General features: G+C 36.8%; 1 protein-coding gene across 16 annotated transcripts in view; it reads left to right on the forward strand.

Annotated features, from left to right (window-relative positions):
• Window positions 1-26,160, forward strand: part of ZMYM4 (zinc finger MYM-type containing 4) — a 165,852-nt gene that overhangs the window by 119,858 nt on the left and 19,834 nt on the right. For all 16 annotated transcript variants that reach the window (XM_086378680.1, XM_086378691.1, XM_086378702.1 and 13 more), the window contains 6 exons: window positions 9,346-9,399; window positions 9,803-9,982; window positions 10,392-10,486; window positions 18,572-18,743; window positions 18,928-19,023; window positions 21,241-21,392. In XM_086378680.1, coding sequence (XP_086234806.1) covers window positions 9,346-9,399; window positions 9,803-9,982; window positions 10,392-10,486; window positions 18,572-18,743; window positions 18,928-19,023; window positions 21,241-21,392 — 749 coding nt within the window. The remainder of the gene's footprint in view (window positions 1-9,345; window positions 9,400-9,802; window positions 9,983-10,391; window positions 10,487-18,571; window positions 18,744-18,927; window positions 19,024-21,240; window positions 21,393-26,160) is intronic.

Raw genomic sequence — 26,160 nt, forward strand, 5'->3', positions numbered from 1 at the left:
TATTTTTTTTTAATACTTGTTGTCAAAGCCTGTGTGCTCAGTTGTTTAGTTGTGTCTGACTCTTTGCAACCCCATGGACTATAGCCCACCAGGCTCCTCTGTCCATGGGATTTCCCAGGAAAGAATACTAGAGTGGGTTGCCATTTCCATTTCCTTCTCCATTTATTTGTATTTTGTTTATTATTTTTGTATTTAAATGATCTCACAAGTAATAGTTTTAATGATAGACTTATTTCCCGAGAAAGTGAACCCGGGTCTCTTGCATTGAAGGCAGATTCTTTAGTGACTGAGCCACTGGGGAAGCCCCTGGTCCCCAAATAAAAATTCCTGTTGTATAATAATCAGCTTGTTGGTAGAAGGTCAATAAAATTTTAGGATGGAAAAACATTTAGTTCAAAATAGCCTATAGATAAATCCCATTTATGAGTGTATAATAATGATAATAACAGTAGTTAAGATTTATGTCCTTGCTGTACGCTAGGCATTGTCCTAAATGCACTTGTATACGTCACCTCATTTAATCTTTACAACTACTCCTTGAGGGAAGTATTGTTTACTTTAGATTCTTCTTTTGGAAAATAGGCTAGCCATGGTTATACCATCAGGACATAATGAAACCAGAAGTTGAATCCAGGTCCGTCTCACTTCAAAGAAAGGATTTTGACTAGAACTCAGTAGTATGTATTCCAGAATGGTTTCCAGCCTTAATTACCACCTTCTTGATTTATGGATGAAAGAAGAGATATAATCATAAGAAAAGATAGAGGAAACAGTGTTTAAGGTAGTTGAAATGTACAGGTGAATTTTTGTAAAAGCAAAAAAAGCAGAGACATTACTTTGCCAACAAAGGTCCATCTAGTTAAGTCTATGGTTTTTCCAGTAGTCACGTAGGGATGTGAGAGTTGGACTGTAAAGAAAGCTGAGTGCCGAAGAATTGATGCTTTTGAACTGTGGTGTTGGAGAAGACTCTTGAGAGTCCCTTGGACTGCAAGGAGATCCAGCCAGTCCATCCTAAAGGAGATCAGTCCTGAGTGTTCATTGGAAAGACTGATGTTGGAGGCTGAAACTCCAATACTTTGGCCAGCTGACTCATTTGAAAAGACCCTGATGCTGGGAAAGATTGAAGATGGGAGGAGAAGGGGACAGAGGATGAGATGGTTGCGTGGCATCACCGACTCAATGGAAATGAGTATGAGTAAACCCTGGGAGTTAGTGATGGACAGGGAGGCCTGGCGTGCGCTGGTCCGTGGAGTCACGAAGAGTCAGACATGACTGAGCGAATGAACTGAACTTTCACATATCATTGATGACCCAACAAATTATTCTTTTCTGACAACTTTTTTCCCATGATGGCTTTTAGAAAGCTAGCCACTGGGTTCTGATTTTGTATAATACATTCTAGAGATTTTCTGAACAGTTTAGCATTTGAAAAAGCTACTGTCAACTTTTCAGTTGTGTTGCCACTGTATTTTTAAATTATATATACTTTGAGAGATGGATAAAAAGCTTTTTGTCATTATCGCAAAGTTTCTGGTCTCATTTTGCTCTTTGGTGTATAATCTGATAGTTGTGACCCATTTATATATGGATGTTAATATCTTAGAATATTGCTCCTGTGCTTGGTCTTCTAATATCTGATACTTATTTTGGAAGTTCAGGCAATTTCTAATGATAAACCTCATTTTAACTTGTCTTCTCTATTCGCATTAATAGTCAGCATTTATCAGATATTTCTTCTATACAAATATTGTGAGTTTGCCTTAACTTGCAGTGGAGTCAAACAGAAAAACTTTAAGCTTCAAGCCAGTTTTAATCATCATAGTGTAAGTAAAATCAAATGGTCTAGAAATATAACAGTGGGAAAAATTAATTCCAACTGAAAGGATCTGGCTCATTTATCTTTGATTTCAGGGAAGAGAGACAGTTTTCCTTGGTTTTTAAAAAAATCTGATTTTTTAATACTCTGAATCTTTAAACTTTTTACATTTATTTTTTAATATATGTATTTTATGGACATTTAGTTGACTTACAGTGTTTCAGGTACATAGCAAGGTGATTCAGTTATACATATACAGATATAATATTTTTGAAATTATTATCCATTATAGATTATTACAAGATGTTGATTATAGTTTCCTGTGTATAGTTTGCTGTTCTATACAGTAAAACTTTTCTTGTTGCATATCTATTTTTTTAGTTAGAAATCTAGCATTCTATTCATTCTAAGTCAAACAAGTGGTATTAAAATGTCATAAATTTTTTAGTTAGGCAAAAATTCCTAAGTTTTCTGAAATGTATATATTGTACATATTATTTATATATTTATTTATTTATATATATTTATATATTTATGGACTGAGGTTTGTGACATTGTACAGGAGACAGGGATCAAGACCATCCCCATGGAAAAGAAATGCAAAAAAGCAAAATGGCTGTCTGAGGAGGCCTTAACAAATAGCTGTGAAAAGAAGAGAAGCGAAAAGCAAAGGAGAAAAGGAAAGATACAAGCATCTGAATGCAGAGTTCCAAAGAATAGCAAGAAGAGATAAGAAAGCCTTCCTCAGCGATCAATGCAAAGAAATAGAGGAAAACAACAAAATGGGAAAGATCTCTTGAAGAGATCTCTTCAAGAAAATTAGAGATACCAAGGGAACATTTCATGCAAAGATGGGCTCGATAAAGGACAGAAATGGTATGGACCTAACAGAAGCAGAAGATATTAAGAGGTGGCAAGAAGACACAGAAGAACTGTACAAAAAAGATCTTCATGACCCAGATAATCACGATGGTGTGATCACTCACCTAGAGCCAGACATCCTGGAATGTGAAGTCAAGTGGGCCTTAGAAAGCATCACTACAAACAAAGCTAGTGGAGTTGATGGAATTCCAGTTGAGCTATTTCAAATCCTGAAAGATGATGCTGTGAAAGTGCTGCACTCAATTTGCCAGCAAATGTGGAAAACTCAGCAGTGGCCACAGGACTGGAAAAGGTCAGTTTTCATTCCAATCCCTAAGAAAGGCAATGCCAAAGAATGCTCAAACTACCGCACAATTGCACTCATCTCACACGCTAGTAAAGTAATGCTCAACATTCTCCAAGCCACGCTTCAGCTATATGCAAATCATGAACTTCCTGATGTTCAAGCTGGTTTTAGAAAAGGCAGAGGAACCAGAGATCAAATTGCCAACATCCTCTGGATCATCGAAAAGGCAAGAGAGTTCCAGAAAAACATCTATTTCTGCTTTATTGACTGTGCCAAAGCCTTTGACCGTGAGGATCATGATAAACTGTGGAAAATTCTTCAAGAGATGGGAAACCAGACCACCTGACCTGCCTCTTGAAAAATTTGTATGCAGGTCAGGAAGCAACAGTTAGAACTGGACATGGAACATCAGACTCGTTCCAAATAGGAAAAGGAATACATCAAGGCTGTATATTGTCACCCTCCTTATTTAACTTATATGTAAGTACATCATGAGAAGTGCTAGGCTGGAAGAAGCACAAGCTGGAATCAAGATCACCGGGAGAAGTATCAATAACCTCAGATATGCAGATGACACCACCCTTATGGCAGAAAGTGAAGAGGAACTAAAAAGCCTCTTGATGAAAGTGAAAGAGGAGAGTGAAAAAGTTGGCTTAAAGCTCAAGAATCAGAAAATGAAGATCATGGCATCTGGTCCCATTACTTCATGGGAAATAGATGGGGAAATAGTGGAAACAGTGTCAGACTCCACTTTTTTGGGCTCCCAAATCACTGCAGATGGTGACTGCAGCCATGAAATTAAAAGACGCTTACTCCTTGGAAGAAAAGTTATGACCAACCTAGATAGCGTGTTGAAAAGCAGAGACATTACTTTGCCAACAAAGGTCCGTCTAGTCAAGGCTATGGTTTTTCCAGTGGTCATGTATGGATGTGAGAGTTGGACTGTGAAGAAAGCTGAGGGCCGAAGAATTGATGCTTTTGAACTGTGGTACTGGAGAAGACTCTTGAGAGTCCCTTGGACTGCAAGAAGATCCAGCCAGTCCATTCTGAAGGAGATCAGCCCTGGGATTTCTTTGGAAGGAGTGATGTTAAAGCTGAAACTCCAGTACTGTGGCCACCTCATGAGAAGAGTTGACTCATTGGAAAAGAGTCTGATGCTGGGAGGGACTGGGGGCAGGAGGAGAAGGGGACGACAGAGGATGAGATGGCTGGATGGCATCACTGACTCGATGGACATGAGTCTGAGTGAACTCCAGGAGTTGGTGATGGACAGGGAGGCGTGGCGTGCTGCGATTCATGGGGTCGCAAAGAGTAAGACACGACTGAGCAACTGAACTGAACTGAACTGATACAAAAGCTTTTCTACTACACTTGATAAGGACTTGAGAAAGAACACCCAAAAAAAAAAAAAAAAACAGAAGAGGTGGAGAAATTGGAAAACATAAACTAAATGAAATGGGAGCACTGAATATGAAATAGAAAAAGTGAAACAAACTAGATAAAAGTTAAAAAGACATCGCTGTACCAACAAAGGTCCATATAGAGCTATGGTTTTTCCATTAGTCATGTATAGATGTGAGAACTGGACAATAAAAAAGGTTTTTCCAGTAGTCATGTATAGAAAAGGCTGAGCACTGAAGAATTGAATTTGTACTGTGGTCCTGGTGAAGACTCTTGAGAGTCCATTGGACTGCATGGAGATCAAACCAATCAATCCTAAAATAAATCAACCCTGAATGTTCATTGGAAGGACTTGATGCTGAAGTGCCAGTGCTGTGGCCACCTGATGTGAAGAGCTGACTCATTGGAAAAGACCCTGATGCTGGAAAAGATTGAAAGCAGGGGAAGGGGACCACAGAGGATGAGATGGTTGGATGGCATCACTGACTCAATGGACATGAGTTTGATCAAGCACCAGGAGATGGTGAAGGACAGGGAAGCCTGGCATGCTGTAGTTCATGGGATCACAAAGAGTTGGACACAACTGCGGAACTGAACATCAACAACAAAAGTTATAGTCCAGTTGTTTTTAAACATCGCTGCTCATTAGAAATATATCTGTAGCTCTGGAGGGGAAAAAAGCATACCTGTACATTTGTATTTTTCAAAAAATTCCAAGATAGTGGACTTCCTTGGTGGTCCAGTGCCCAAGACTCTGTGCTTCCGATGCAGGGGGCCTGGGTTCAATCCCTGGTCAGGGAATTAGATCCCACATGCCACAACTCAGAGTTCCCATGCCACAACTTAAGATCTTCCTTTGCTGCAAGAGAAGACTGAAGATCTACATGCTGCAATTAAAACCTGGTGCAGCCAAATAAATAAATATTTTAAAATCCAAGATAATTCTGATAAGCATCTGGATTTTCAAAAGTGTTTACAGGTTTTTGTATTAAATGGTAGTTTTGGTGATACAGAGTTCTATCATTTTTCTGTTGACCAATCATGATACAGTGGTATTAAGTGAGTAATAGTTACATAATCACAATAGTGAAAGATGTTTATCAGTTTTCACAATCAATATCCAGACAAAAAAATAAAACGTAATTACAATTGCAAACCATAATGGGAACATGATTAACCTAACAGTATGAAATAATTACATACAGTTTGGGGCATCAAGCAGAGTGATGTAGTAAGTGGAAATGCAAACACGCACATATTTTCTTCCATCCAGCCAGTCTGTTTTTTGGTTGGTGCATTTGATCCTGTTACCATTTTCTTAATTATTTGGGGTTTATTTTCTGTAGATCTTTGCCTTCTCTTGTGTTTCCTGTCTGGAGAAGTTCCTTTAGCATTTGTTGTAAAGCTGGTTTGATGGTGCTGAATTCTCTTTAACTTTTGCTTGTCTGGAAAGCTTTTGATTTCTCCATCAAATCTGAAAGGAAAGTCTTGCTGGATAGAGTTTCCTTGCTTATGGGTTCTTCCCTTTTATCACTTTAGATATACCATGCCATTTCCTTCTGGCTTGTAGAGTTTTTGTTGAGAAATCAGCTGATAGCCTGATGGGAGTTCCCTTGTATGTTATTTGTTGTTTTTCCCTTGTTGTTTTTAATGTTTATCTTTGTCTTTAATTTTTGTCAGTTTTGAGTATTGTGTGTCTCGGTGTATTCCTCCTTGGGTTTATCCTGTCTGGAACTCTCTGTGCTTCTTGAACTTGGATGACTATTTCTTTTCCCTATTAAGGAAGTTTTCATCTATTATTTCTTAATATTTTCTCAGATCCTGTCTCTGTCTCTTCTCCTTCTGATACCCTTCTAATGCAGATGTTGGTGTGTTTAATGTTGTCACAGAGATCTCCTTGGCTGTCCTCATTTCTTTTCATTCTTTTTTCTATATTCTGTTCTACAGCAGTAATTTCCACCATTCTGTCCTCTAGGTCATTATCTGTTCTCTGCCTCAGTTATTCTGCTATTGATTCCTTCTAGTGTATTATTCATCTCTGTTTGTTCTTTAGTTCTCCTAGGTCTTTGGTAAACATTTCTTGCATCTTCTCCATTGTCTTCCAGATATCCTGGATTAATTCTGAATTCTTTTTCTGGAAGGTTGCCTAGTTCCATTTCACTTAGTTGTTTTTCTCGGGTCTTATCTTGTCCCTTTATCTGGAACATAGCTTTCTGCTTTTTCATCTTGTTTAACTTTCTATAATGTGGTTTTTGTTTTAGCTGCTGTAGGACTGTAGTTCTTGCTTCTTCTGTCTGCCCTCTGATGGAGGAGGCTAAGAGGCTTATGTAAACTTCCTGATGTAAGGGATTGGTGGTGGGAAAAACTGGGTTTTGCTCTGGTGGGCAAGGCCTTGGTCAGTAAAGCTTTAGTCAGATTATCTGCTGATGGGTGGGGTTGTGCTTCCTCTTTGGTAGTTGTTGGGCCAGAGGTGACCCAACCCTGGGTTCCACAGGCTGTATGGTAAGGTTAATGGTGACCTCTAAAGGGGCTATGCCAAAGGGGACCTTCCTGGACTGCTGCAGCCAGTGCCCCTGTACCTTTGGTGAGCCCCTGCTGACCCATCCCTCCATAGGAGACCCTCCAACACTAGCAGGTAGGTTTTGATTCAGTCTCCTGTGAGGTCACTGCTCCTTCCCTCTAGGTGTTGGTATGTGCAAGACTTTGCTTGTGCCCTCCAAGACTGGAGGACTGTTTCCCCCAGTCCTGTGAAAGTCCTTTCATCAGATCTTGCTGGCCTTCAAGGCCAGATTCCCTGGAGATTCCCAGACCCTTTGTCAGAGCTCCAGGCTGGGAAGCCTGATGTGGGGTTCAGCACCTTCACAGCAGTGGGAGGTTCAGCAGTGGGTGCTTCACAGCAGTACTTCTTTTGGTACTGTTATTCTGCAGTTGTGGGTCATGCACCTGACAGGTATGGGATTTGATTTTATTGTGATTGCGCCACTCCTTCTCACTGCAGCTTCTTTGTCTTTGGATGTGGCTTATCTTTTTATGGTGCGTCCCTGTGTCCTGTCAATTATTCAACAGGTAGTTGCAATTTTGGTGCTGTCATAGGAGGAGATGAGCATGCTTCCTTCACCATCTTGAACTGAAAGTCCTAAACTCTTTACTTTTAAAGTACTTCTACAGGGACTTCCCTGGTGGTCCAGTGGTTAAGACTCTGTTTCCACTGAAGAGAACACAGGTTTGATTCTTGGTTGGGGAACTGAGATCCTGTATGCTGTGTGGTGCAACCAAAAGAAAAAAAAAAATAGTAATAATAAGGTAGTTTATAATTGATAGAACTTTGTTCTGTTTAGTTTCATGTGCTTATTACTAATGTATTTATATTCTGTTTTCCATTTCACGGTACATCTTTTTTTTCAGGGGGGAAAGCAATGTAGAACAGATTTTCGAACCTATGAGTAAATAAAAATTGTGTGTGTTTGTTATTAAAAAAAGAAATTTCATAGTCAGAACACTCGATGACATAAAGCAAGATCCTCTATGACCCACCTCCTAGAGTAACGGAAATAAAAACAAAAGTAAACAAGTGGGACCTGATTAAACTTAAAAGCTTTTGCAAAGCAAAGGAAACTATAAGTAAGGTGAAAAGACAACCCTCAGAATGGGAGAAAATAATAGCAAGTGAAACAACTGACAAAGGATAATTTCCAAAATATACAAGCAGCTCATACAGAAAAACAAACAACCCAATTAAAAAGTGGGAAAAAGACTTAAAAAGACATTTCTCCAGAGAAGACATACAGATGGCTAACAAACACATGAAAAGATGCTCAACATCACTCATTATTGGAGAAATGCAAATCAGAACTACAATGAGATATCATCTCACACTAGTCACAATGGCCATCATCAAAAAGTCTACAAACAATAAATGCTGGAGAGGGTGTGGAGAAGAGGGAAGACTCTTCACTGTTGGTGGGAATGTAAATTGATACAGCCACTATGGAAGACTGTATGGAGACTCCTTAAAAAACTAGGAATAAAACTACCATATGACCGAGCAGTCCCACTCCTAGGCATAGACCCTGAGGAAACCAAAATTGAAAAAGACAAATGTGTCCCATTGTTCATTGCAGCACTATTTACAATAGCTAGAACATGGAAGCAACATAGATGTCCATCGACAGATGACTGGATAAAGATGTTGAGGTACATATACATAATGGAATATTACTCAGCCATAAAAAGGAATGCATTTGAGTCAGTTCTGATGAGGTGGATGAACCTAGAACCTATTATACAGAGTGAAGTGAGTCAGAATGAAAAGGATAAATATTGTATTCTAACGCATTTATACGGAATCTGAAAGAAGGGTACTGAAGAATTTAATTTACAGGGCTGCAATGGAGAAACAGACATAGAAAACAGACTTATGGACATGGGGAGAGGGGAGGAGAGGGTGAGATGTATGGAAAGAGTAACATGGAAACTTACATTGCCATATGTAAAATAGATAGCCAATGGGAATTTGCTCTATGGCTCAGGAAACTCAAACAGAAGTTTTGTATCAATCTAGAGGGGTAGGATGGGGCGGGAAATGGGAGGGAGGTTCGAAAAGGAGGGGAAATACGTTTACCTATGCCTGATTCATGTTGAGGTTTGACAGAAAACAAATTCTGTAAAGCAATTATCCTTCAATAAAATTTTTAAAAATATTTTAAAAAGTAAAAGAAAAAAAAAATTTCAGATAGCATAGAATCCAAAATAAACATCTCTTGGCTTGACTTTTTTCATACTGCTATTTGGAAATATAACCACTGTTACCCAGTTGTAATTTAACTATTTATCGCTAGTGCTTAATTTTTATTAATGAGTTATTCTGTATATGCAGGGTATTTTGCAGTCATTTCATTTGAGATGCAGTTTGTTCACATGTACATATAAATTGACAGTATGTGCTTTTCTTTTTCTTTAGAATCCCAAACTTCTGAACAGGAACTCTTTTTAGACACCAAGATATTTGAAAAAGGTTTGTAATTGTAAATACATTATGAAACTTAGAAATATTGTATCTTTGTTAGTGATACAAACCCATGAAGTATTAGCAACCTTGGATTTAATATTTATAATTTAAGCTGTTTGTAAGGGGCATCAGAGAACTGTGAATTTGTGGTAATTTATAAAGAGACTGATAAAAGGTACCTCAGATACTGGTTTTAGAGATTAATTGAACTTATGTACTAAAGTGTATACCAAGAATATAAATCCGTTTCTGTGATCCTGGTGAACAAGTTGCTTCATTCTTAAGGGTAACTACAGAATTGTCCAGCAACTATACCTGACTTTTTGTTATTTAGGATTTCAGGGAGATGTATGAGCATATCAGGAGTCTTATTTCATTTTGAAGGCTTGTTTGTTTTTTATTATTTCAGACCAAGGAAGTACTTACAGTGGTGATCTTGAATCAGAGGCAGTATCTACTCCACATAGCTGGGAGGAAGAATTAAATCATTATGCCTTAAAGTCAAATACTGTGCAAGAGGCTGATTTAGAAGTGAAACAGTTCTCAAAAGGGGAAACTGAACAGGATCTGGAAGCAGATTTCCCCTCAGGTTTGTTCAGTGTAACCTGACTGCTGAAAGTCCTTTTTTAGAAGATAGGTACAACTCTGAATCGACATTTTGAAGCAGTTATGATGCGTGATTACTATCTAAAGGCACAGATGGTCCCTGACTTCAAAGGTATTGATTCATACCATCTTCTTCTTTACAAAAGTTTGGTTTGTTTTTGTTGTTATTGTTAACTTTCCCACAGTAATCATATAGGGGATCTTCTTGATTGTTAATAAAGTTTTTATTCATGCTGTATCTCCTCTGTTTCCTCAAGTATATAAGTAAAATCTGTATTTTATCAAAACAAAATAATATAGTGATGATTACCTGGTATTTCCTCCTCCAGTCTGAGACTTTATTTAACTGTGAGTTATTTATCTCACATTATGCTTTCTCCTGGTTGTCACAGAATCCTTTGACCCATTAAACAAAGGACAGGGAATCCAGGTACGTTCCCGAACGAGAAGACGACACAGAGACGGCTTCCCTCAGCCCAGACGAAGAGTAAGCAGTAGCTTAATTTTTCTAGCATTTTGTTTTATTATTTCCCAGTCTTGAATTTTCATGTTTTTGCTTTTTGAAGTAAAAAACCATATCTTTTATTTTACATTTCTTTAAGAGGGACTTTTTCCACAATTGAAGGATTTTTCTGTTTTGTTTTTTATAATCCTTGTTATAGACTTTCCTCTTTTTTTAAAGTCTCTAAATTTAGCTTTTAAATATAATAATGAGGTTTCCTGTTTTATTTAGTACAGTTATAATAGTGAGGTACACAAAGACGTTTTCATGGTGACTGGGGTTTCTCATACTAAAATTTAAACAATAATAGCCTTTTAAAAAAAATCTCCATTGAGTTGTAATTACATTTAAAAATTCATAAATTTTAAGTGTACAGTTTGATGACCTTTGATAAATGTATACAGTACGTATACATTTGATAAATGTATACAGTACCTCCACAATCACAGTACTTCCCTTGTGAAAAAATTTGCCTTGTTACCATTTCCAGTCAGTCTTCATCTCCAGCTCCTGACAGCCACTGACTGACCTGCTTTGTGGACGGGTGTAAAATGGTACTGCTTTCCCTTTTCTAAAATTCATATAAGTGCAATCATATAATTTGTACTCTTCTGTATCTGGGTTCTTTCAGTTAGCATAATGTTTTTGAGAGTTATCCATATTGTTTCATGTATCACTAGTTCATTCCTTTTTATTTCTGAGTATTTCATTTTATGGATGAACTACTGTTTATATAATTGTTTAATAGCTACTGGAAATTTGGATTATTTCCGATTTGGGTGTTTTTAAATAAAGCTGCTGTGAACATTCTAATATAAACATCTTTGTGAAGAATATATGTTTTTCATTTGGGGAAAAATATCCAGGGATGGAATTGTGGGGTCTGTTGTGTATTTTTAACTTTGTAAGAAAGCTGACAAAGTGTGTTCCAAAGTACATGTGCCATCTTGAATTCCCACCAGCAGTCTGGGAATTCTATCTGCTCCATGACTTTACTAACAATTATCAATTGTTATTGATAATAACAATTATTATCAGTTGTTATCAGTTATTATCAATTGTTATGAATTATAATCAATTATTATCACCTGGTATTATCAATTTTTAATTTTAGTTATTCTAGTAAATGTGTAGTGATATTAATTTATAGCTTTAATTTGTATTTTCCTCATGACTAATGTGTGGGCATCTTTGAAATGTATATTGCTGTTGGTGTATCTTTGATAAAGTGTGTGTTCAAAACTATTGAGCATTTGGTGGGGGTTAGGTGTCTTATGGCGGAGAAGGCAATGGCACCCCACTCCAGTACTCTTGCCTGGAAAATCCCATGGTAGGCTGCAGTCCATGGGGTCGCTAGGAGTCGGACACGACTGAGCGACTTCACTGTTCGTGCCAGTGTTCGTGCCAGGAGAATCCCAGGGACAGGGACAGGGAAGCCTGGTGGACTGCCATCTATGGGGTCGCACAGAGTTGGCCACGACTGAAGCAACTCAGCAGCAGCAGCAGCAGCAGGTGTCTTATGGAGTTGTGTTTTTTTTTTAATGGATATAATTCTTGTATCAAATATGATTTGCTCCTATTCTGTGACTTTTTCATTTCTTAACAGTGAAAAACAACTTTTTCCCCCATTTCCATGGTTCATTTTATTTTTCTTCCAGTTTTACTAAAACATATTCGACATCCAGCACTGTATAAGTTTAAGGTATATAGCATAATGATTTGACTGACTTACATTTCATGAAATGAATAGAACAATAAGATGGTAAACACACATCATTTCATATAGATAAAGAATTAAAGACTTTTTTAAAAAAAGTTTTTTCCTTATTATGAGAATTCTTAGGGTTTACTCCTAACAACTTTCATATGTAATATAGAGAAGTGTTCATTATATGTATCATGATGCACATTATATCCGTAGTACTTCCTTACCTAAAATTGGAAATTTGTGCCTTTTGACTGCCTTCATCCAATTCCTCCTGCCTCTCCCTTGTGCCTCTGGTAACCACAAATCTGATCTCTTTTTCTAAGAATTTGTTTGGTTTTGAAATATAATAGACCCATAACATTATGTTCTTGGAGTACAACGTAGTGATTGGACATTTCTACATATTTCAAAATGTTCACTAGGGTAAGTCTAGTTACAGTATGTCAACATACAAAGATATTACATAATTATTGTGTGACTGTATTCCCCACACTGTGCATTTCATAACATGACCATGACTCATTTGCTTTGTGACTGAAGTTTGTACTTCTTAATCTCCCTCACCTGTGTCTCTCATCTCTCCATCACCCTCCCCTCTGATAACCCCATGTTTATTCTCTGTATGTTTGATTCTGTTTCTGTTTTATTGTATTTGTTCGTTTGTCCTATTTTTTAGATTGCAGATATAAGTGAAATAATATAGTATTAACATTCTATCCAGTTTTTTTCTCTTACCTTAATATTCTCTAGGTCCATTTGTGCTGTCCCAAATGGCAAGATTTCATTCTTTTTTTGTAATTGATTAATAATTCCATTGCATGTAACTGTGTGTGTGTGTGTGTGTGTGTATACACACCACATCTTCTTTATCTATTCATGTAGGACACTTGGCTCTTTCCATGTTTTGGCTGTTGTTGGTAATGTTGCAGTGGATATAGGGGTGCATATATATCTTTTTGAACTTGTGTTTTTGTTTTCTTTGGGTAGAAAATACTGAGAAGTGGAATTTCTGGATCATATGATAGTCCTATTAATATTTTTAATTTTAGAGAAAGCTCCATGCTACTTTCCCCGATGGTGGTACCAATTTACATTCCCATCAAGAGTGCACAAGGGTTCCTCTTTTTACACATCTTCATCAACACTTGTTCTTTATTGTCCCTTTCATGACAGTCATTCTGAAAGGTGTGAAGCGGTATCTCGCATTGGTTTTGACTTGTATTTTCCTGATAATTAGTGATGTGGAGGATCTTTCCAAATGTCTGTTGGCAGTCTGTTTGGAAAAGAGTCTGTTCAGCTCCCGTGCCCATTTTTTAATTGCATTTTTTTTCTTTTTATGAGTTCTCTAAGTTCTTTTTATATTTTGTATTTTAACTCCTTTCCAGATAGGTACTTGGCAAGTATCCTCTCCTGTTCAGTAGGGTGCCTTTTCATTTTGTTGAGTTTCCTTTGATATGCAAAATCTTTTTTATTTGATGAGGCCCCACTTGTTTATTTATTTTTGTTTTGTTTTACTTTGCTTTTGCTTATTTTGTCTGTACCTGAGGAGACAGATCTAGAAAAATATTACTAAAACCGATCCTAGAATTTCCTGCCTGTGTTTTCTTCTAGGAGTTTCATGGTTTCAGGTCTTACATCTTTAATCCATTTTGAGTTTAATTTTGTATATGGTGTGAGAAAGTAGTTCAGTTTCATTTTTTTCCATGCAGCTCTCCAGTTTTCCTAATACCTTTTACTGAAGGATCAGTCTTTTCTCCATTATATTTTCTTGCCTCTTTTGTCATAGATTAATTGACCATTTGTTTTAGTTCTGTGGAACATGCCATTGGTATTTTGAATTGTTTGCATTGAATCTGTCGTTTGCTGTGGGTAGTATCATTATTTTTACAATATTCTAATTCATGAGGATGATATATTTTTCCATTTATTTGTTTAACCTTCAGTTTCCTTCATCATCTTACAGTTTTCTGAGTCAGGTCTTTTGCCTTCTTTATTAGATTTATTCCTAGATATTTTATGCTTTTTGATGCAGTTGTCAGTGGGATTGTTTTTAAAATTTCCCTGACAGTTTGTTGTTAGTGTATAGAAATGCAGATTTTATATCAGGCAACTTTACTGAGTTCATTGGTGACTTCTCATAGCTTTTTGGTGGTGTGTTTAGGATTTTCTATGTACAGTGTTGTGTTATCTGCAAGCACTGACAGCTTTTCTTCTTCCTTTCCAATTTGGATTATTCTGTTTAGATTATCTTAATTTCTCCCAACAGTATTTTGTATGTTTCGTTGTACAAGTCTTACACTTTGTTAAATTATATCTAGTAAATATTTTAATATATTTTTGATCCTGTTGTGGGTAGCATTGTTTTTAAATTTCCTTGTCTAGTGTTCTTCACTCACATATAGAAATAGAGATGGTTTTGTATATTGACTTTATATGTGGCAGTTTTGCTCAACTAAAATCTGTGGGATTTTCTACCTACACAGTTGTATTATCTGTGAAGTAAGAAAGTTTAAAAATTTTTCCTTTATAATCTCAGGGTATTTTCTTCTTTTTTTTAAAAAAATTATTATTTGTTATTTTACTTTTTTTTTTGACCATGCCATGTGGCATGTTGGATCATAGTTCCCCAAACAGGGATTGAGTCTATACCACCTGCAGTGGAAGCAAGAGTCTTAACCATTGGACCACCAGGAAGCCCCTCTTTCTTTTTTTGATTTATTGCATTAACTGGGATCAATGTTTAATATGAGTGCAGACTTTCATGACTCTTCCCAATTTTAACGAGTTCAGCCTTACAATGTTAAATACAATGTTAGCTGTATACTTCCTGTTGTTGTTGTTCAGTTGCTCAGTCATGTCTGATTCATTTCAACTTTATGGACTGCAGCACACCAGGCTTCCCTGTCCTTCATCATCAGAGTTTGCTCAAACTCATGTCCATTGAGTTGGTGATGCCATCCAACCATCTCATCCTCTGTTGTCCGCTTCTCCTGCTGCCTTCAGTCTTTCCCAGCATCAGTTTTTTTAAATGAGTCAGCTCTTCACATCAGATAGCCAGAGTAACTAGAGCTTCAGCATCAGTCCTTCCAGTGAATATTCACTGGATTGATTTCCTTTAGGGTTGATTTCCTTTAGGATTGATTGGTTTACTCTCCTTGCTGTTCAAAGAACTCTCAAGAGTCTTATCCAGCACCACAGTTTGAAGGCATCAGTTCTTTGGCACTCAGCCATTTTTATTGCCCAGCTCTCACATCCATACATGACCACTAAAAAAATCACAGCTTTGACTAGACGGACCTTTGTAGGCAAAGTAATGTCTCTGCTTTTTAATATGCTATCTAGGTGATCATAGCTTTTCTCCCAAGGAGCAAACATCTTTTAATTTCATGGCTGCAGTCACAGTCCACGGTGATTTTGGTGCCCAAGAAAATAAAGTCTATCACTGTTTCCTTTGTTTCCCCATCTGTTTACCATGAAGTGATGGGACCAGATACCACGATCTTAGTTTTTGAATGTTGAGATTTAAGCCAGCTTTTTCACTCTCCTCTTTCACCTTTATCAAGAGGCTCTTTAATTCCTCTTTGCCTTCTGCCATAAGGGGGGTGTCATCTGCATATCTGAAATTATTGATATTTCTCTCCACAAGCTTGATTGTAGCTTGCCCTTCATCCAGGCCAGCATTCTGCATATAAGTTGAATAAGCAGGGTGACAGTATACAGCTTTGACATGCTCCTTTCCCAGTTTGGAACCAGTCCATTGTTCTATGTCTGGTTCACTGTTGCTTCTTGACCTCGATACAGGTTTCTTGTAGATGACAGTCTTTCTCATAGATGACCTCTATCAAGCTCAGGAAGTTTTCTTCTGATTTACTCAGCTTTTGTGATTGTGTTTTGAACTTTGTCAGGTGATCTCTTGAGATGATCATCTGATTTTTCTTTTGTAAGTCTTTTTAAATGGTGAAATACATTGATTTTTTTTCAGTGATAACTTTGCTTTATAGGATGAACACTACTCTCTTTTGATGTTTTTATATTTATGTATATTGCTGAATTGAGTTTGCTGGTATAAGTTTTTAAGTATGTCAGTTTAAAAGATCTATTGATGTGTCAGTCAGTCATTTCAGTCGCTCAGTTGTGTCCAGCTCTTTGCGACCCTGTGAATCGCAGCACACCAGGCCTCCCTGTCCAGCACCAACTTCCAGAGTTTACCCAAACTCATGTTCATCGAGTCAGTGATGCCATCCAGCCATCTCATCCTCTGTCATCCCCTTCTCCTCCTGCCCCCAATCCCTCCCACCATCAGGGTCTTTTCCAATGAGTCAACTCTTCGCATGAGGTGGCCAAAGTACTGGAGTTTCAGCTTTAGCACAGTCCTTCCAGTGAATACCCAGGACTGATCTCCTTTAGAATGGACTGGTTGGATCTCCTTGCAGTCCAAGGGACTCTCAAGAGTCTTCTCCAACACCACAGTTCAAAAGCATCAATTCTTCGGTGCTCAGCTTTCTTCACAGTCCAACTCTCACATCCATACATGACCACAGGAAAAACCATAGCCTTGACTAGACGGACCTTTGTTGGCAAAGTAGTGTCTCTGCTTTTCAATATGCTATCTAGGTTGGTCATAACTTTCCTTCCAAGGAGTAAGTGTCTTTTAATTTCATGGCTGCAGTCACCATCTGCAGTGATTTTGGAGCCCAAAAAAATAAAGTCTGATACTGTTTTCATCGTTTCCCCATCTATTTCCCATGAAGTGATGGGACCAGATGCCATGATCTTCGTTTTCTGAATGTTGAGCTTTAAGCCAACTTTTTCACTCTCCTCTTTCACTTTCATCAAGAGGCTTTTTAGTTCCTCTTCACTTTCTGCCATAAGGGTGGTGTCATCTGCATATCTGAGGTTATTGGTATTTCTCCCGGAAATCTTGGTTCCAGCTTGTGCTTCTTCCAGCCCAGCGTTTCTCATGATGTACTCTGCATAGAAGTTAAATAAGCAGGGTGACAATATACAGCCTTGATGTATTCCTTTTCCTATTTGGAACCAGTCTGTTGTTCCATGTCCAGTTCTAACTGTTGCTTGCTGACCTGCATACAGGTTTCTCAAGAGGCAGGTCAGGTGGTCTGGTGTTGATGTGTAGTTTTCTTGTAATGACTTTATCTGCCCTTGCTGGCAGGATAATAGTGATGTAAAGTGAGTTACTGTTCCTCTTCTGTTTTCTGAAATACAATTTATATAGTTACTTTTATTCTTGGGTAGACTTCAGCAGTGATGTCATCTGGGTCTGGAATTTTTTTGTGGGAAGGTTTTAAAATATAATTTGAATTCCTCTGGCTGTTTACATTATCTGTGTCTTCAACAGCAAGCTTTGTTAGTTTGTATCTTTCAAGAAATTTGTTCAGTTTTTCTAAGCTGTCTAGTTTATTGTCATAATGATGTTCACAGTTTTCTTTTGTTACCCTTTATTTTGTCTGTGGAATCAGGTGTTGATAATTTGTGTCTTTTGTCTTATCTCTATAATCATTCTGGCTAGAGATTTATCCATTTTTTTAACCTTTTAAAATTACCAGCTTTTTTGTCTTACTAATCTTTTCCTCTGTTTTTTAATTTGTTTTTGCTCTTATTTTTTTTTTACTAATTTGAGTTTTAATGTAGTCTTTATTCTAGTTTCTTAACATAGGAGCTAGCTTATTGATTTCAGACTTTCTTCTCATATAAGCATTTTAATAGATATAAATATCCTTATAAGCACTGCTTAGCATTATTACATAAATTTTGATATGTTTTGTTTTCATTTTTACTTAAATTCAAAATATTCTCTAATTGCATTTTTGATTTCTTAACATGTGTTGTTTAATTCTAACTTTTATGGATTTTTCTAATGTTATTCTGTTATTGTTTTATAGCTGAATTCCAGTGTAGTTAGGGAGTTGATTGAGGGTTGTTTTATAGCCATCTGTTCATCTATTCCATTAAATAGACCTGAATGTAATAACTGTTACTCATACCTCATACCTCATTTTGTAATTCTAGTATCTGGAAAATAGTAAATAAATACTCAAATATTATTGATTATTACAGTATTATTTTCTACACTTCAGTTTTCTCTTTTTTTTCTCCTGTGGATAGGATTAGATAACTTCTAAAACTCTTTCTAGCTATAAGAACTCTGAATCTCAGGGATGTAATACTGAGTTCCATTTTCTGTAAATTTATGCCCATTCTATGTTTACGAACCATGATTCTTAAAGATCCAAAACTAAATTTATATATATATATATATATATTATATATATATATTATATATATAAATTATATATATAATTTATAAATTATAAATTTATATAAATTTTTGGAAATTCTTACAGGGACGGAAGAAGTCTATAGTATCTGTGGAGCCCAGGAGTCTTATTCAAGGAGCCTTTCAAGGGTGCTCAGTGTCTGGGATGACATTGAAATACATGTATGGGGTAAACGCCTGGAGGAACTGGGTTCAGTGGAAAAATGCCAAGGAAGAGCAGGGGGACCTGAAGTGTGGCGGTAAATATGTGGCGTGAATTTGTGTCTTGATTTAGGGGTGGGAGGAATACGGATTAATAAATCCATAAACCTACTCAAAGGGGATGAATGCTAGGTCGGAAATCCCATAAAACTTTGATTTTGGTTTGCTTAATTTTTTTTGGATATTTATTTAAACTTCTCATTTACTTTTCTTTTCATGCAGGAGTTGAACATGCCTCATCTAGCCCGTGTTCTGACCCGTTAGGAAGTACTCAAGAGCATGCACTCTCTCAAGAATCTTCAGAGCCAGGCTGTAAAGGTAAAATACTTATCTCCTTATGATCTGAATTGCTTGTAATATCATCGTTGATTTTAAATTTATAAATGGAAATTTAAAATTCTTTAAAATTTGAAGTTTATGTTTAAAAAGCGAAATTAATCTCCACTCTCAGTTTTAAAGAACTTGTTATTAAGGGAAGGTTATTATCTTCAGATCATGAGTTTCTTATACAAATATAAGAAATTTTGTGACTTTTTCTAACACTGTGCAAGTGACTCAAATCTCTTTTTTGAGTCCTGTATCTGTAGAATAACCCGTGTGGAACCCAGTGTAACACTTCATTATTGTTGTTGTTAAGACAAGTGCCTGGGAAAGCCTTGCTGTTTCTATAGTTTCTCTCACCAAGGAGCTGTATATGACTGACCATGTTTGCAGGTTTCACATGTGGTGCCAAGAAATTTGGAACCCAATCAGCAGTTCAAATAGAGCAACACTGTGTTATTTTAGAACCCTAATCATTAGATTTCTTCTTTCCAGGATTTTGTTTTATGTTCTAAATTTTGTTTTCAGTTTGTGTTCTGCTTTTTAATTTTGTTTATATATCATTTGTATATTATTTTATGAAGTCTTTGTGGAATGAGATAGGGCAGAATGCATGAGTATGTAACTAAACTTTTCACCCATTTCCAACTGTACCTTCTCTCTGATACCTGGGTGACTGCATGTATTCTTGGCTTCACCTCAGTTTACCCTCATTGGAGCAGTTAGTTGCTGCTGTGGTCTGTGACTGACTTACTGAGTTCCCACAGATCAAGTGTAATCTCTCTGCTTCAGAGTGATGTAAAAATGCTCACGTCATGGGGGTTTACTAGGCCTTTCACTTTGCACTTTGAGCCACAACATTTTTGAGAAAGAAGGAGGAGGGGTAGTGAGAATGGAGAAGTAATATGGTGTTAGACTGCCAGGCCTAAGTAGTAGCCACACAGGATGCCTACTCATTTCTACTGCTCACTCTTCCAGATAAATACTTACTGTATTTATCTGTCATGTATCAGGCATGGTGGTACGTATTCAGGTAAAAAGGTCAAACATGGTCCTTGCCCTCATGAATGACCTGTTTAAATTTGCAAAGCCAGCTCAGGGAAGCTTGAGTGTGCCATTGGAAACGTGTAGTCTTTTCTACATGCAGAAAAGCAGGAACTGGAAAGGGTGTTTTAACTCATCCCACAGTGTGGACCAGTCTGTTACCGTAAGATCTCTAAAAATCAAATTAGATAATGCTCCTGCCTAAAACTAATTCGGGTCATATGTGCGTGTGCTCATTTGCTCTATGTCCAACTCTTTGTAACACTGTGGACTGTAGGCCACCAGTCTCCTCTGTCCGTGGAATTTTCCTGGCAAGAATACTGGAGTGAGTTGCCATTTCCTCCTCCAGAGATCTTCCTGACCCAGGAAATAAACCCATGTCTCCTGTGTCTATTGCTTTGGTGGGAGGATCCTTTACCCCTGAGACACCTGGGAAGCAATTCAATTCTTAGTTGTCTTCAAAATCTTAATATATATATATGAGGCTTACCGTGATCTGCCCTCTTTACTTTTCTCCTATATTCCTAAGTCCCCAAACCCTTTCACTTTTGTGGCTGAGCACACACTGTATTTTCCAGCATTTTCAAAAGCATGAAGTTGTTAATATGTAATCTGAAATGTACTTTATTCAAATAAATACGACTTAAAGTTAAATAGCATTCCTTTTACAGATATCTTCCGAGCCTTTAATATATTAAAACATACTGTGAATTCTTCATAGGCAGATATAATATACTGCTGTTTTCCAAATTTATCAGATCTTAGAAACCCAGTTTTATTGAGCTTTCGCAGGGTTAGTATTTTGTGGAATATACTTTGGGAAATCTTTTTATATCCTCAAGTTGAAATTCTTAATCTACGTGTTTAATTCTTCTCCACCTTTCACATCTTCTGGAATCTAACATGACTCTTCACTATTAGATGGCCTTTATTTGTTTTCATAGAATTTTACTTAAATAAGACATTTTATTTAAATGTTACATCAAATGTGCTGAATTATCTTTATTTCTTTAAAAAAGCCTTGAGATGAGTATCTGTCTTTAATCCATGTATTCACTAGTGTATACCACTATACCTGGGGCAGTGTAGTCAGTGTTTATTTAGTGAATTGAGTAATGTTATTATTTTTCTTATAAGTTAGTATTTCAGATGTTTTCTACCTTTCCACAGTCCGCTCTATCAAGCTGAAGGAAGATATTCTGTCCTGCACTTTTGCTGAGTTGAGTTTAGGCTTATGCCAGTTTATTCAAGAAGTGCGGAGACCAAATGGTGAAAAATATGATCCAGACAGTATCTTATACTTGTGCCTTGGAATTCAGCAGGTATGAAATCAGTTATGTAAACTATTGCATTTTTAATAATTCTGGTAGAACTTGTAAATTAAGCTGAGAAAGTATTGTATGTATTGTCTGTTTGGTATTGCTCCTATACTCTCTTCTTAATGAACCACTGACCCTGATTTAAAAGTCTTAGTCACGTAAAGCTTTTATAAGTTTAATTGAGACTGTTAGAGTAATAGAAATTGAAGTTGGTTCATTTTATTGCTAAATGGACAAAAAAGGCCTAATAGCAATTCACAAAAGAAGTGAGATAGGTGACTCTGTGTATATATGTATGAATTTACATGAATTTCGTAGTCTCATTTAAACTTTAAATTCACATTAGAATAGATATGTCAATATTTATCTATCACATTAGCAAAAATCAAAAAATTATAATACTCATTGTTGATATGAGTTCTGTGAGATGGAGGTTCACCTTCATGCTGCTGCTGCTGCTAAGTCACTTCAGTCATGTCCAACTCTGTGCGACCCCATAGACGGCAGCTTACCAGGCTCCCCCGTCCCTGGGATTCTCCAGGCAAGAACACGGAGTGGGTTGCCATTTCCTTCTCCAATGCATGAAAGTGAAAAGAGAAAGTGAAGTCGCTTAGTCGTGTCCGACTCTTCGCAACCCCATAGACTGCAGCCTACCAGGCTCCTCTGTCCATGGGATTTTCCAGGCAAGAGTACTGGAGTAGGGTGCCATTGCCTTCTCCAAAATACATTGTTAATTTATCTTGAAAGTGAAAGTGAAGTCGCTCAGTCGTGTCCGACTCTTAGCGACCCTGTGGATTGCGGCCCACCAGTCTCCTTCATCCATGGGATTTTCCAGGCAAGAGTGCTGGAGTGGGGTGCCATTGCCTTCTCCTCACCTTCATAGTTGATGATAAGTTTGTAAAAAGCAGTTTTGAGCGTATGGTTCAGGAATACTTTTGAATGTTCATATTATTTCACCAATGATTCATTTTTGGGGAATCTCTCAAAAGTCTGAAGTTCAGACATCATTGCCTAGAACTGGAGATCACCTCAGTGTCCACCAAAGTAAAGTATAGTATATTTATAAAGTTACATATTATGCCCCCAATAAAAATGGTTTACAAAGTGACTTCTGCTGCTGCTGCTGCTAAGTCGCTTTAGTCGTGTCCGACTTTGTGCGACCCCATAGATGGCAGCCCACCAGGCTCCCCCGTCCCTGGGATTCTCCAGGCAAGAACACTGGAGTGGGTTGCCATTTCCTTCTCCAGTGCATGAAAGTGAAAAGTGAAAGTGAAGTCGCTCAGTCTTGTCCGACCCTCAGCGACCCCATGGACTGCAGCCCACCAGGCTCCTCTGTCCACGGGATTTTCCAGGCAAGAGTACTGGAGTGGGGGTGCCATTGCCTTCTCCATAGTGACTTCTAGTAACATAAAAATCTTAATACTAAAGCATTAATGAGCAAAGTAAGAGTGTATGTGTATCACTATATTTTAACATAGTGGTTTATAAGCCATTCACATAAATAACATAGTAAAATGAAATATATGAAAAGTATTTATAGTGGTTATTATCTTGGAGTGATGGAACTCTGAATGTAATTGATTATTTTTTCTCTATTTGCCAAATTTTATTCCCTTTGTATTTCAGGGGGTATTATTTAGTCATTTATTTGTTGTTAAAGTTTCATTTTTTAATTATAAAAGTAGTATGGGCTCAGTTAACTGTTAAAACAGTAAACGAAGGCATAATAAGAAAAATTAATCTGTCCATTCCCACTCCCTGAGGTAATCAGTGTTTGCAGTATGATATATGACCTATATCTTCTTTTTTTGTAATTTTTATTGTAGTGTTGTTGACTTATCTCATTATCTTCTATGCAATATATGTTTATACATGTGTATAGATGTTTAACAGTTTTTTTTTGCTTAGTTTTTTCAAAATGGGGCCTATACTATACCCACTTTTTGTAGCTTACTATTCTCAATCTGTGTATCCCTTGAGATGAATATAAATCAAATTCCTTGCTTTAAAAAAGAAAGTCACATAATATTGCAGAATATGAACATAATATTTATTCAGCCTTTCCTCTTTTATATATTCAGGAGTTTCTCCCTCCTCTTTTCTTACTCTTGCAAACCGTGCAAACCGTGCTTCAGTAAATATTTTGTTTGCAAACCTAATGAACTGGTGCTTTTATTTCTAGGTTAAAGCATATATTTTTCTAATTATAAGATATTTTCAGATTACTTTCCAGGATAATTATGGTAGCTTATGGTTTTACCAGCAGTGTGATGCCTGTTTCTTGAATCCTCTTTACCAGTGTTCTTTCTAATGTTTATTATTCTGATGGAATTTTTTAAAATGTTAACTTGTGGATCCAATATGTGTTTTTCCAATTTTGTGAAGTAAAATGTCTTTATGTTGGTCATTTGGATTTTTCCTCCTGATCTGTAGGGTCTCTTTTATATTAGGGATATTGATTCTAATATGAGATTAAATTTTTCTAGTGTATTTTTGTCTTTTGGTTTTTAGGTATGTTTTACTAAAGGTTTTCATTTTTATATAGTCCAGTATGGATATATTTCCCTTTGTAGTTCCTATATTTTCCATGTTGCTTAGAATGGTCTTTGTACTTAAATATTTAAATTCTCTTCAATTTCTAAAATATTTGGAGTTTTTTAGATCGACATTGTTAATATATCTGAAATTCATTTTTATGCATGAAATAAGTATGTTGCTGATGAATAACATATCTGAAGTGTAGCTGGTTATGCAAGCAGCTACATGGAATCACAATGGCACCTGTTACTTAATAAGTTTCCCCTATATTCTGATCCAGTTTCTAGGTGGTAAAATATATTTTTAAAAGTCACATATAAGAGGACTTCTATGGATTCTTTCAGCAAAATTTGAGAACCTTCTATGTGTGTCAACATGCATTTTGCTTAGGTAAAAATCGCAAAGATTCTGGACACACTTTGTTTGGAGTTTATAATATGAAGAATCTAAAGAACATTTCCTAATTTTATTAATACATATGTCAGGAAATAAGATGTTTTTAGTATTTATTAATAATCTAATGATATGAATATAATCAAAACGTATGTACTCATTGCTAGGAATTTCAATAAAAAACATTTGAGTACTTTACAGGTAGACACTCTGCTGTATGTATTCTATTTGTGAGGTGAATCATAAACCTGTTACGTTTTTTCCTAGTATATTTCTCTTGTTATTTGTTTATATTAATAAATGACTTTCTGTAACAATTCTATAGGTTAACAAATTCTCAGATGACTTATAGAAAGTAAGTAATTACAAACTTGTTAGCAATTTTGGCAAGAAATAAACTTTCGTTAACCTATAACTTATTCCTTATAGGGAATTTTAAAAGTTTACTTACGTTTACATCTCAAATTTGTTTCCTTTTTTATTTTTTCCTCATTATAAACATATGGTTATGCTATAAAAGTTGGCATTATAAACATATGGTTATGCTTAAAAGTTGGCTTAAAACTCAGCATTCAGAAGACTAAGATCGTGGCATCCGGTCCCATCACTTCATGGAAGATAGACAGGGAAACAGTGAGAACGAGTGATAGACTTCAGAGCACTGCAGATGGTGCTGCCGCCACGAAGTTAAAAGACACTTGCTCCGTGGAAGAAAAGCTGTGACTAGCCTGGACAGCATTAAAAAGCAGCATATTACTTTGCCAACAAAGGTCCGTCTAGTCCAAGCTGTGATTTTTCCAGTAGTCATGTATGGAGGTGAGAGTTGGACTATAAAGAAAGCTGAGCTCCGAAGAATTGATGCTTTTAAACTGTGGTTTTGGAGAAGACTCTTGAGAGTCCCTTGGACTGCAAGGAGATCCAACCAGTCCACCCTAAAGGAAATCAGTCCTGAATATTCATTGGAAGGACTGCTGCTGAAGCTGAAACTCCAGTACTTTGGCCACCTGATGCAAAGTACTGACTTATTGGAAAAGACCCTGTTGCTGGAGGAGAAGGAGACAACAGAGGATGAGATGGTTGGATGGCATCACCAACTCGATGGACATGAGTTTGAGTAAGCTCCAGGAGTTGGTAATAGACAGGGAAGCCTGGCATGCTGCAGTCCATGGGGTCACAAAGAGTCAGACATGACTGAGCAACTGAACTGAACTGAACTGAACTGGTGCTAATTGTAAAGAGTTTTGAAAATACATAAGCATGTAAAACAACAGCTTTAATATCAATGCCTTGACCACCATTGTTAACGTTCTGTAGGAGGGGTAATTGGCAAAAGAAACAGTCAAGTAACAGAAGAAAATCAAAAGATTGCTAATAGATAAAATGTATCAGGAATATTTAACAATCATTTACTTTGTATGCCATATTTTAATATAAGCCCATTTCATATATTAACTTACATAATTGTTAGTGTACACTTATGATGTATAAGAACTAATATCATTTTCTGCTGAAGAATCTGAGGCACAGTGAGTTAAATAACTTGCCTAAGGTCTTAAAGGTAGTAAGTGGCAGGGCCAAGGTGTGAAGTGAACGCAGGTAGCTCAGCTTTAGGGTCCGTGTTATGATTACTGTGTTGGGCTGCCTCTCTAATATAAAATAGTGGTCAGCTGTAATCAGCGAAAATTTTCACCTATCAGATGGATTAAAAAACTTGAAAGATTGAGAAGTTTGATAATACTAAGTATTAGTGAAGACACATGTGCACTGTTGGAGGCCTTTTCAGAGGGCAAGTTGACAGTGACTATTAAAACTTGAAGTGCATATAGATTGTTCAGTCTAG

Source organism: Bos grunniens, chromosome 3 (genome assembly GCF_055505025.1).
Source record: "Bos grunniens cultivar Pamir isolate PY7600 chromosome 3, Bosgru_T2T1.0, whole genome shotgun sequence".
Taxonomy (NCBI): domain Eukaryota; kingdom Metazoa; phylum Chordata; class Mammalia; order Artiodactyla; family Bovidae; genus Bos; species Bos grunniens.